This window comes from Gekko japonicus, unplaced genomic scaffold, assembly GCF_001447785.1.
Source record: "Gekko japonicus isolate JY-2015 unplaced genomic scaffold, Gekko_japonicus_V1.1 scaffold730, whole genome shotgun sequence".
In the NCBI taxonomy this organism is placed as follows: Eukaryota; Metazoa; Chordata; class Lepidosauria; order Squamata; family Gekkonidae; genus Gekko; species Gekko japonicus.
In genome coordinates, this window is record NW_015164689.1 from 706,692 (window position 1) to 720,052 (window position 13,361).

Below are 13,361 nucleotides of genomic sequence, written 5' to 3' on the forward strand. Positions count from 1 at the left end.
GCATGGATTCTATTGTTTCCTGAATTCTGCCAACAAGCTGGTCACCTGGGGGTGAAGCAGAAGTTTTTGGGGACTATATCTAATTGGCCTTGAGAGTCCTTTTTTCATCCGCTTCATATTGTATCAGGGAGTGGGGGCTTATTTAAATAGGTCTGGCTAGAGTAGACTGGTAAAGCCTTAACTAAGGTGATGGGTTTAGTGCAGGCTAGTGTTGGTTTAATCAAACATGCTGAGGTATTTTGGGTCAGGGAAAGATAACCAAACTGGACATACTGGATTGTTTTATCCCACTGCCTGTGAGGGGAGCCCTTGGTCCTGGTTGTCAGCGCTTGAACCTTTGTGCTGCTCAGCATGGTGTGTGTGGGGGGGTAAACTTAATGGAATATCTCAGCACAACTTCAATGTGCAGACTAGGACAAGAAAGGGGCACCTTGGTCGTCACTTCCTAACTACACCCGCTGCATGAAACGCTAAATACAGGTTTGTTCTACTCATCATAGTATTTCTGCCAGTTCTATCCTGTTATGAACTTACTTTCACTGCATTCCTGAGAGTGTTTGTATTAACAGGTTATTGGAGAGAGACACTAACCGGTCAAGTCCTGTTCAACTTACTTCCAAAAGACTTCAACCGAAAAAGAATTTAGAGAATGCCGCTCATTGTCGGATGACCAGATCTCAGTCTGCCAGGATTTCAAATGCTTCTTGTAAAACAGCAAGTATTGACTTAGTAAGAGGAAGAATACCTCTAGTAGAAATTAATAACCATGAGAGGCTTAGTGCAGAGTTAAAGATTGAAAAAACAGCAGCTCAGAAAACTGAGAAGTCTGCTTCAGCCAATGAATCATCATTGGATGGTGAGTACTGTGTAGAGACATTGCAACCTTTGTCTAAAGCTTCGTTGCTTTTGGTCTCAGACACCCCAGAGACTCAAATAATAAAAGTTGGCCGGAGTGCATGCAAGCTGAAAATAGCAAATGTAGCCATCATCAACACCACTGAAACTGAAAAACCCAGCTCTCCGACGGAAGAGTTACTTGAGCGGCAACAAGAGAGGGGCCAGGATTCAGAAATCAAACTTCCTCAGAACTTAAATGAGAGTGCACAGACACCCAGAGCACCGAAAGCTAATTGTCAGTCTGTGCGCCGAAGTCTGATGGGTAGAACGTCTATGAATAAAGCTTCCCTTGTACAGAGATGTTCACTGGCCAGCAAAAGGGAAAGAACAATCCAGAAAGCTAGCCACAGGAGGACTACATCCAGGACAAGCACTGCTCGGGAGCAGTCATCCAGTTGTACACGTGTGAGCTGTAAGTTGTTCTCTTAGCTCTCTTTCTCCCCCCCCAATCTGATTATCCATTTGAGGTTCTCCAGTGCTGAAGAAGAGCGAAGTGGCACTCTCTTGATGCGGTCATGGCAAGTACTTCGTGGGAGGGTCTTACAATATTTCCATAGGAAGCCCATTTTAAGTTTAGTAAAACTGCTGCACTTGGCCACATTTCCCATACAGTGAAATGACAGCTCTAAAGTCCCACTTCCAGTAACATACATAGAATCAATGTTCCCTCTAAGCTGTGGAGTCTTGTGAGCAAAAACTCTACTTTGTGAGCGACTAGCATTAAAGTTGTGAGCGAGTGATTTGTCTACTGCATAAATTAGTTTGCTCTGGAGCCCTCCTTCCTGAGCTAAGACTAAAATGTGTGAGCCGGAGGCTAAAAAACTGTGAGCTAGCTCACCCTAACTCAGCTTAGAGGGAACACTGCATAGAATGTAAGCATTTGTGGCGTAAGTGACTAGCTGAGATAGAAATGTTAGAAAAAACATTTCCCTTGAAGGACAGAGAGTTATGTGATAGAAAAGATAAACCCTCAGAATACTGAAACCTTTTATTTCAGGTGGCTTTTCATCCCATTAAAATGATTCTCTTCTGATTTTTAACAACTTTGAACACATGATGAGTTACGATCCAAGATGATGTATTAGAGTAAATTAATGCTAAGCCATGTGTGACTTGTGCTTGACATCTATTTGCAGGATTTATTTTATCTAACTGTATTGCTATAGGCACCCAGTAGATCTGGCCATCTCTGCTTCTGGAGAGTGAGCCCTTTCTTATCCTTAAGGTTCAAAGCAGGAAATGACACTTCATCCTCAGTCTTCTGTGCATCCCTCATTGGGACTGCGCTTGCACAGGCCAGCCACCGGAGGCTCTCTTCCGGCTACTTTAGTATTCCTTCAACACTCCAAGGGGAGCCCCTCCCTCGCAGAGCTCAATAGAGGCTGTCTTCCTTGCCGAGGGGTCACATGTTCTGCAGGGAGGAGGGCCCCCCCCTTTCCCTCAATCCTTTCTTCGCTACTGCGTTGTGGGGACGTGTTCTCTTCATATCTGGTTGTCGTTTTTCTTGAAGTTTTCTGCCTGGGGACTCTCCCCTCTTTGGGAATTGTCACAGAAGGCTTTGTTTAAAAAATGTACTCAGTGCGGTACAAGAAAGACCTCTTCGGATGAACACCTTCTCTGCCTTTTCCGCTTGGGTGAGGCCGCGTGCAAGATTTGCCTCCAATTTACCCAGAAAGCCCGCTCAGATCGAGCAGCATGCTTAAAGGCAAGCTTATGGGAGAAAGTGCTCTCTTGCTGTAATAGCCCAGCAGCGAAAACCACTGCCCCAGCAGAGCACAGACAATCCTTGCCTTTGAAGTCCCCAGTTAGAACCGATTAACTTGTGAGCCCGGTTCAAAAGAGCCGAAGCGTCAAATCCGATCACCTGCCTGTTCAGCTGAATGCTGCGCATCAGAACCCCCCCCACCTAAGAAATCCAAATCCAAACATAAGGGGAAGCATCATTCCAGTTCCAAGACACTCCCAGAATTGATTAATTCTTTGGTTCCAGCCGAACCATCTTCAGTTCTGATGGAATGGCAGGAAGTCTCCCCACCCTGAACCACATGCCTCCCCGGCTCATTCGTTCTCAGAAGGGGAAATAGAGCCTGGCCAGGATGCATTGGCGGTTTCAGCAGCTAGTCAGCTGTCGGAACCACTGTCCCCAGCACTGTGGCAGATTTCTAAGTCTCTGCCGCCTTGGCAAGGCCACCCTTATTATTTACCTTCTCCTAGACCTCAAGAATGAGGAGACTGGCAATCACGAAAAGCACCTCCAGAACTGAGGCACCCCTTTTCATGGAACCATGACATTGTGGGTCCACCAGTTTCGTTTTCTCCTGCAATCTCTCCCCACCATGGGGCATTAGGATTCCAAGGAAGAGCCGTTTTTGAGGGCTATCTCCCTTTCTGGTTCAGGCTCAGTCTTACCATCGGACCCTTCCCCGATTACACTGCAGAGCAAATGACGCAGATGGCTAAACCATTGGAAATAGAGGTGTCGCCCAAGGGCCCCACCCCTAGACAGAATGACCCTGCCTTGCTTGACTTCTGGCACCTGGTACTCGGAGCCTGCAAGCCAGTACAGTTTGCGTCCACCCAAATTAGCAGTGGCATGGAAGACACAGCTTCCTCCCTGGCAGACCTGGCTGCTGAGAACCAGGCACGCCAAATGCAGGTACAGCAGCTGACAAACCCTTTTAGGGAAATGTCCAGTGAGCCCTCCAGAGAAGTTCAAGGGAGGCCAAGAAGAATTGGAAGGGACCTCCAGGGTCATCTAGTCCAATCCCCTGCACAATTTTGGAAATTCACAAATACTTCCTCCTCCACACCTGCACTGTCCACTGTTCCACGCCCAGAAATGACAAAAAACCTCCAGGATCCCTGGTCAAACCAGCCTGGAGAAAAATTGCTTCCTGACCCCAATCAGCATTTTTCTGGGCGTGTAAGAAATGGCCACAAGAACTAACTACTGAGGCAACCCTTCCTGCCCTCCCTCTCATGATACGCCTCAGTTCACAGAGTCCGCATTGCTGTCAGATGGCCATCTAGCCTCTGTTTAAAAGCATCCAAAGAAGGAGAGCCCACCAGCTCCTGAGGAAGCCTGTTCCACTGAGGAACTGCTTTAACTGTCAGGAAGTTCTTCCTAATGTTTAGCCGGAAACTCTTCGGATTTAATTTCAACCCGTTGGTTCTGGTCTGGCTTTCTGTGGCAACAGAAAGCAACTCCATACCATCCTCTATATGACAGCCCTTCAAGTACTTGAATATGGTTATCATATCATCTCTCAGTCGTCTCCTCTCCAGGCTGAACATACCCAGCTCCTTCAACCTTTCCTCATAGGACTTAGTCTCCAAACCCCTCACCATCTTAGTTGCCCTCCTCTGGGCACGTTACAGTTTTTCTATATCCTTCTTAAATTGTGGTGTCCCAAACTGAACACAATACTCTAGATGAGGTCTAACCAAAGCAGAATAAAGTGGTACCATCACTTCACGTGATCTGGACACTATTAGCCCAAGACCGCATTTGCCTTTTTAGCTACCGCATCACACTGCTGACTCATGTTCAGTGTATGGTCTACTAAGACCCCTAGATCCTTTTTGCACATACTACTGCCAAGGCGAATCTCCCCCAACCTATAATTATGCATTTGATTTTTCCTACCTAAATGCAGAACTTTACATTTATCCCCATTGAAATTCCATTTTATTTGTTTTAGCCCAGTTGAACAAAACAGGTCCCAGGACAGATCCTTGAGGCACTCCACTTGTCACTCCTCTCCGAGAAGATGAGGAACCATTCACAAGCACTCTTTGCGTGTGATCTGTCAACCAGTTACAGATCCATCTAACAGTCATAGCATTCAAACCACATTTTTCCAATTTGTCAACAAGAATATTATGTGGAGCTTTATCAAAATCCTTACTGAAATCATGATAAACTATGTCTGCAGCATTCCCCTGATCCAGCAAGGTAGTAATTTTCTCAAAACAAGAGATAAGGTTAGTCTGACATGACTTGTTCTTCAGAAACCCATGCTGGCTCTTAGTAATCACAGCCGTCCTTTCTAAATGCTCAAGAACTGACAGTTTGATGATTTGTTCTAAAACTTTCCCAGGTATAGACGTCAAGCTGATGGGTCAGTAGTTACCCGGATCCTCCTTTTCCCCCTTCTTGAAGATGGTGACAACATTTGCCCGCCTCCAGTCTTCTGGCACCTCACCTGTTTTCCAAGAATTCTCAAAAATAATGGACAAAGGCTCAGAAATTACATCTGTGTGTTCTTTTAGTACCCTCGGATGCAGTTTATCTGGCCCTGAGGACTTTGTTTCATTTAAAGAAAATAGGTGTTTATGTACTACCCCTATGCCGATCCTAGGCTGCAACTCCCTTCCCTCATCATGTGGTCTGTTTTTGCCGTATTGAGCATCATTTTCCTTGCAAGAGAAGACTGAGGAAAAGTGGGAATTGAGCAGTTCTACTCTCCATCACCTGTTACAGTTTTACTTTCCTGTCCCCTCAATGGGCCTACCATGTCCTTGCTCTATTTCTTACGTTGAACATAAGAAAAGAACCTTTTTTGTCATTTTTAGCATCTCTTGCTAGCCTAAGCTCATACTGAGCTTTAGCTTTCCTAACTCTCTACAAGTACTGATTATTTGTTTATATTCATCCTTGGTTATAAGGTCCTCCTTCCACTTTCTGAATGAGTCTTTTATTTCTCAAGTCTTTAGAAAGCTTCTTTATGGAGCCACCTTGGCTTCTTTAGGCTCCTCCCCTTTTTCCTTCTCATAGAAGAGTTAACTGCATTCTTGGCACAGTGCAAAGCTATACATGGAGCTGAGGGAAAGGGATTTCCCCAATGATAAGACTAAGGTCTGTTTCATAATAAGCCTCTTAAAGGGCAAGGCTGCCAAATGGTCAGCACCTTTGTTGCTCATGAGCTCTCCACTGCTTAGCAATTTTTTGTATGAGTTGCAAGGTCTGTGCAAGTGCAGGCATTGTTTCTCCAGTTCCGACTTTTAACCCACACCCACCCCAGTTTTTGGAACACTGAATTTTTTTTTTTTTACAAACCTAAAGGTTTATCCCGAGTCAGTAGAACCCCTGCCCTACCATTTGTACATGGATCAGTTGTTTGAATGGTTTGACCTGCACTCTAGAGCTATGTTCAGAAGAGAGTATTAGGAAATAAAGTATAGAAAGAGGGTATCCACAGATGTCGTATTGATTACCTGCTAATTTGTGTGTATTTCCCTTCAGGCCGTGTATCTCTGGAGAAATTATTGGCTGAAGACATTATTGAATCTAGGTGAGTTTAAGTTCTTCACTTTCTAAAACTAGGGAGACCCTATTTGAAAGCATGGCGACTGTTGAGCATGCTCTTTGGCTCTCTTTAATATGGAATGAATGTGGAGCGCAGCTGTTTTAGTGGAAGGTGATATATTTGTACTTTCTGCACCGTAGGAGTTTGAAAGGAATTGTACTGTTGCCTCTAAATACTACATATTTCTTCCTTACTTTTTTGTAGACTACAGTTGGATCCTGCTTCCCATTCTCGTCAAGAGGCAAGTTCTATGAAAAGTCAACATTAGAAAACCTAGAGGGGTGGGCTGTGGAAACATATTCTGCCAGTTCAATTTATGTATCCCACTTGAAGATGTCATTTGTGTAACACAGGAAATTAGGGCTACAGAGTATTTTGAGAATGTCCTAAGTTTGAATGAGCCAAGAATTCTTGCAATGTAGTTCTTAACTGAGTGACACTTTGACAGTTTGAAGTCAGTGGGCTTAGAAGGGTACAGCTGTTGAAGACTTTGCTGTTAAAGACCTTTGTAGTCTCTGTTGATTCAGAGTAGGATTTTACGCTGCATTTCATGTATATCATCTTTAACTCACTGAAGTGACATAACTTTCTTATACAGTGATGTTACTATAAGCTATATGGCATTTATGCTTGGCCTATAAGCAATTCTGGGTTATCTTTCTGATGGAAACTTGGTGGATGCTTACAAGTATTCTTAAGATTCTGGGTAGTTCTGCAAAGATATATATCAGAACATTCCACCTTACATACAGGTCTAGCATACCTTACTATAAACATGTCTGTTTATTATAAGCACCCCATTCTACTATAAGTCTTCATATTTTGTCCATAACTTATTCTTCTACACTATACCACACTTCTGCTGGTATTTATTTGTTGAAGTAAGTTCATTTAGTATATCTGCAGCCACTATAAAGCAGGCCTTGACCATTCCAGATGCCATGTTGCTGTCGTGATCTGAAGTTGCCTTGTGGTGACTGAAGCTCTGGTGGCCCCTGGGCTGTAAACTCTGTTACAAGAGTTTAAAAGCAAGGAGAGCCAGCCCTTTAAGAATGCACTGCAAAACTTCCAGCACAGAGCTAATTTTGTGCTAGGATATGAGCTCTGCTGAAAACTGAGCTCAGTTGCTGCTGGCTTCCCTCTCTCTAGCCACAGCCATGGGAAAGCTGGAGGGAAGGCAAATGGGCTGTGCTTAGTAGAGTGGGCAAAGGGAAGAGTCCTTTCCTCCAAGGGTGGGAGTGGGGTAGAGATGTAAAATTTCCGGAAATTTTGAAGCTTGGGAAAAAACCCAGCCCCCCCCCCCCGCCTGGAAAAAAAACATAAATTTTTGGGAGAATTGAAAAAATGCTACATTAGCACTTCTTTTTTTTTCCAAATTGAAAGTCATTCTGTTACTTTAGGAACATAAAACATGACTATAGACATTTTTTCTTGGCATGAAATTACCACAACTAATAATAATAATAACTAGCATATTAAAAATATAGTGTAAACAATTATTACAAACAGAATACCCACCCACATGCAAAAACAAAACTGAAACCTTTTTCTTTTCTTGTGACAATAGCACCTCCTGCCAACCTAGCAGTTTGAAAGCAAGAAATTGCAAGTAGATAAATAGGTACCACTTCAGTGGGAAGGTAACAGCGTTCGTGCGCCTCAGTATTTAGTCATGCCCCCAGAAATTTACAATCCAATATCTAAGACAAAGTGAAGCAGAGAAAGGGGAGAAGATTGGGGGGCTGGGGAAGAATGTGTGTTCATTCCGATGACATGTGTATGGCTTAGTTCTTGTAGGGGAGGGAAAATAAGGGGTTATGTGAAAGTTTTCACGTTTTTCCTGAGCTGTACCTCTTCAGGAAGATCTCCTTGCATGCACAAAATATTTTGTACCCCATCTGAAAGAAGATGAGGAAAACGTAACTCTGCAACTTAGCCCAAGGCTCTGAAAGGCTTACTAAGTGCAGTCAAGGCGAAATTGATGCTGTTACCTCTTAGAGTAGGGCCTAACCTGTTAAATTTAGGATTGGCTACTGGTTCGTGAAAGATGTCCTGTCCCTTTAACAGAGGCTTAATGTGTGGAAATGCAGTGGAAGCTTTTTGTGGCATGGAAGTAAATAACATCACCTGATAAATAATGTCCCATTTATTCTCTATTAAAAGGAGTTTTTCTCCAGGCCAGCTGGCAATCCCGGAAATCTTAGTGACATTATTAAATTGCTTAATGATTGAGGAAAAAATCAGATTCGTTTTTGATGAGGCTGGGCTCCTAGGTCCAAAGAAAAATTTTCAGGGCTACATATACATTATATATGTAACAGAGACTGAATAGTAGCAAATTTCTTTACATTTCTGGACATATACTGGGAATACTGACACGTACAAGAAAATAGTTAAGTGTTGACCAAGATTCTGATATTCAGCATTATTGCTGTACAGAGGTTTAAGTTTTGCATGCTTGGAGAATATGTGCTGTGGCGGAGCAGGATTTCATCCATCTGTTCTGTTTTTTGCATTGCATGTTGACACATTAAAGATGTTTGCATAAAGTCTACATGTAAGGAGTCCAGCATACACTGTCATTCTTGGATACTGATTATTGTTCAGTTACGACTTATGTATGTTGGATTTCGTGGATGTTTGGCAGGCTAGTGCAAGTGATCCCATTTTCTGTGTGCATAGAACTTGTAGCTGTTAGAGCTTCATCCTTTGAGCTGGGTGAAATTTTAGTTCAGTGGGCCATTCTTTTGTCTGCCCAGCAGATAAAGCACCAAAGTTTAGCTGTATACCTACTGTAGGAGAACTATGCAGCTTGTAAGTGTGTGATTCTTCAGCATTACCAAAGGACATGGATGGTTAGTCTTTTAAGTGGCAAGATTTTTGCTGTTGGATATATAGCTCTGTGAGCTTCTAATGATGTCCAGAGCTGGTTTTTCCAACTGCTGTCTGCTTTTCAGTGCTGGAAGGGAGAGAATTCTCAAGTCTCTCTTAGGGCAGGAACAAACCTATTGTTGCTTCTGTTACTACGTTGTGGCTCTTTAGTGCAGTGCGTCCTCCTTTCCTAAAGCAGCATGTAACTGATTGGCAGATGGACCCATATAGTAAACAGCAGCTGAGGAAACACTGCAGTGTATGTTACAGAGTGTATATTGAGAGACACTTGTCCACATGTAACTATGAATGATCCTGGAGTTTAGATAGCTGATGATGCAGCAAGATAACAACTGGTGCTGTTTTTGGTTTCACCCAACTGGGATAGGTGCTAAATATTGTAGAATGTTCTTACAGCCTAAGAGGATTTTTGATTGGCTGAGGCAAAAATACCCTTTAAGTTTATATTTCAGCAGGGTTTGTGTCCTGCTTGTATCTGTATGTCTTTTAATGTAATAACACATTTTGTACTTTGCATGATAATCATTATAAATATTTTTGTAAATGACAGATGTTGTTTACATTCGGTAAGATGGCTTTTGTATGTTTGGTTGATTATATTGTTGGCAACCTTCTCCTTGCTTGTTTGCTCCTTTGTATGGCTTATGCCATACTGACATCTAGAACTGTAAGGCAGTCCTACTCAGCAGTTTATCTGACAATAGTAATGTAAGAAACATTAATGAATGGGAGGGCTGCCTGGAATACCACAGAGATGATTCCGTAGAAGAAGAGTCCTGTGCTCCCCACCTAAGTGGCGGTGCTATCACCAAAGTATCCAGGGCTTGTGTTGATCTATGATCACTTCAAATGTGCGCCGTCATATGTTGCTGGGATTTATAATGTGCTGCTGTTTGCTGCAGGTTGCTGATCAACCACTCAGTCATTCTCACACAGTCCCCAAGGCTGCCGCTATTGAAGAGCAACAAGAAGGCAAGAGCACAGGTGAGGAATGGCAGTTTAGCTGATAAAGCGCTGGTTTTATGTATTGGATGCAGTGGATCCCTATTAGCATCTTGGCTGCTGAATTCTGCACCAGCAGTGCTCTTCTCTCTCGATACCTGGCTTTAGCTTTAGTCTGCGCAGTGGAAAACATCTCAGTCAGTGCTAATGGTGATCTTTGTCTCTGCAGAGAACAGCTGTGAAAAGAATGCTGAGGTCCAGGAGCAGCCTCAGAGAGTCAGGTACAGTTTCTCATTGGTTCTTTGGGCGAACACCATGGCCCATTTTGTTCCGATGATATGTTATTGGAACTGGTGTCCCATAGGCTTTGGGTAGGCATTTGGTATGGTTTTTCTTTGTTTCTTTTGGCAAACACCATGGCCCGTTTAGTTCGGATGCTATGTGGTTTGAACTGGGTAGGCATTTGAATTCTAAATTCCTATCTACAAAACCATCTGGTTTGGAAAAATATATATTGATGTGTGCTAGATGCCAACCGAATAATACAATGACAAAAGAGACTAGATAAAAACCATAACATCATTTAGTGTTGTGTAATGATAAACAGTGTGGAGCTGCGGTGGCTCGAGTGGTTAAGACGCTGAGCTGCAGGCTGTGGAAGGTCAGTAGTTCAGCAGTTCAAGACCCGAGTTGCCGCATGATGGAGTGAGCTTCCGTCTCTAGTTCCAGCTCCTGCCAACCTAGAAATTCAAAAGCAAGAAATTGCAAGTAGATAAATACCTTCGGTGGGAAGGTAACAGCGTTCCGTGCGCCTTGGTGTTTAGTCATGCCGGCCACATGACCACGGAAACGTCTTCGGACAGCGCTGGCTCTTCGGCTTTGAAACAGAGATGAGCACCGCAACCCTAGAGTCGGACTCGACTGGCTTTCGAGCAAGGGAATGATAAACAACCACTTATTCCTTCACAGAAAAAATATGCAAAGGTCAATAAAATTACACATAGCAGTCTGCTCCAAACTCTCTCAGTCAGTATCCTTCTAACAGTCTTGTGTTCTCAGAAGCAGTCTGCTCCAAATTCAGTCTCTCTTTCAACACTTATTCCCAATATTTAAGTTTTTCAGACCTTTAGTCTTTCCTCAGGAACAAATCCTATATAGGAATCTCACATTCAATGTTACCTTCAAGTTGACACATTGATTTATTTTTCTGTTAATCTACTTGGGCAAGGTCTCCTCACTAATTTTCAAGCATTCTGGTGCTGCTACCAAAGTCAAATGGACCCAAACTATATCTACAAAACCATCACTGCTCCATTCACCTTATCTAGGAACTAGCATGAGGATACAGAGCATATCCATTGAGTCTAAAGGAAGAATTACGGAAGGAAGAAACACTGTAGGCTTCAGAGCCAGGCAGCACATGCTGGTGGAGGGAGGATATCAGAGAAAGCAGATTTTCTATTCCTCTTTTCCCCTCAACAGAGCCATGCACAAGTGGGTGATGAAGGGGTCCAAGGATCTAAAGAGAAGTGAAGGGGAATGGTAGGAAGGAAAATGTGTGGAGGGTGTCTCCAGTTCTTTGCCCTGTGCTCTGCCTGTGTCAGACCCACGCCCCAAGCAGTGGGTAATTAACTCAAGGGTGGTGGCATGGTAGAAGGCTGGTAAACAGGACTAGCACTCTTATAAGGGACTATACATATCAGGGGAGCTACCTTACCTCCATTTGGGTCCATTGAGAGTCCCTAAGAATAAAGGGTTGTACCACAATCCTACGCTGAGACAAAGGGGTTGCTAGACTTCTCTTCTGTACTGTTCTGGGCAGTGAATACTGTATTAACACTTGCAGACAAAAGGCAAGCTATAAGAGAGCAGTGAATGAGTTATATGATGGGCAGCATACAGAGGATGAGCTCTCTCCTCCAATGAAAAAGTCATCGTCCCCTCAGTGCCCTGCTAGTAAGGTAAGTTAAGCAGCCTATCTTCAGGAGCACAGCATTGTCCCATCAGTTTCTTTCTAAGGACTGATAGTGTTCTATGCTATGTTTACAGGTTGTCCGTCCTTTCAAGACTTTCTTGCACGCTGTACATAAGAACCGGGTTCTCATGATGACCCCTGGCTCTGCGAGCCAAAACAGTGCTATAAAATCATTCCTCAAATACAACAGCCCTGTCCGAACCAATCCCAAGGTAAGGGGTGTTGATGGTTTCTGCCCTGAAGGTTATTACATAAGTAGAAGAAGAAGAGACTGGAGTTATACCCCATGGCCCTTCACTTGGGGTCTCAGAGCGGCTTACAAACTCCTTTTCTTTCCCCTCCCAACAGACACCCTGTGAGGTAGGTGGGGCTGAGAGAGCTCTTCCAAGGACAGCTCTTGTCAGAACTATGGCTTGCCCAAGGTCATCCAGCAGCTGCAAGTGGAGGAGTGGGGAATCAAACCCAGTTCTCCCAAATTAGACTCCTCACACTTAACCACTACACCAAACTGACCCGCAACCATCTCATAGAAGGGTCAAGTTTCAGAGAAACATGTTTATCAGTTACTGTTTACAAAAAGAACCATCAGTGAAACATTTAAAAAATCTAAAATTATGATCTTCTCAAAAAATTCTTGTATCAAACAGAGGCTATGGACCATAAGTGGAAAAATAGACCTAGCCCATTTTAAATACCTGGATGAAACTTTTAGTTAAACCTTACTTGGAAAGCTCACATTTATTCAGCCACAAAAATATAAGTGCTCTCCCATGGCTCCTTTATTCCAAAGCGGGGGCAGTACATTACTGCAGTTACTGAGGCTTTTAATGCTCAGGGTATCCCAAGGTCTTATTCAGGGCAGGCATTTGTGTTAATGGGTTCTTAGAGTCTGACTATCTACTTCAGATTTTACACTGGATAGTAGATGTACCAATTTATGTGGCAGGGACTGTGCTCTGATTTGAGTTAGCACAGTGCTCAGTGGAGTCCGGGGCTTGAATTGGTGCCTTCAACTTAAGACTGAAGGCCCTCTTTTCAGTGCCCTCTACTCGAATGTGTGTGGGGTGTCTATTACATTTACTGAAGGAATCTTCCTTCAGAAGTGTATGAGAAAAATGTGTGGACAATCAACTAGAGCTGTGGTGTCAAACTCATTTGTTATGAGGGCCGGATCTGACACAACTGTCACTTTGCCAGGCCAGACCATGTGTGCCATAAAATGCAATATGAGGTACCAGAAATATAAACTTTATGCAGATGATTTCAGATGATGAATGGCAATATACTTGATTGGATTAGGTGTGATAGAACTAGAAAGTGAATCGCTCCAAGTGAAAAAATATGTT

At 43.4% G+C, this 13,361-nt stretch overlaps 1 protein-coding gene across 1 annotated transcript in view; it reads left to right on the top strand.

Annotated features, from left to right (window-relative positions):
- Positions 1 to 13,361, top strand: part of LOC107108846 (inner centromere protein-like) — a 41,805-nt gene that overhangs the window by 10,801 nt on the left and 17,643 nt on the right. The window contains exons 5-11 of the mRNA XM_015409368.1: positions 570 to 1,309; positions 6,143 to 6,191; positions 6,411 to 6,447; positions 10,001 to 10,082; positions 10,270 to 10,321; positions 11,887 to 12,001; positions 12,090 to 12,227. Coding sequence (XP_015264854.1) covers positions 570 to 1,309; positions 6,143 to 6,191; positions 6,411 to 6,447; positions 10,001 to 10,082; positions 10,270 to 10,321; positions 11,887 to 12,001; positions 12,090 to 12,227 — 1,213 coding nt within the window. The remainder of the gene's footprint in view (positions 1 to 569; positions 1,310 to 6,142; positions 6,192 to 6,410; positions 6,448 to 10,000; positions 10,083 to 10,269; positions 10,322 to 11,886; positions 12,002 to 12,089; positions 12,228 to 13,361) is intronic.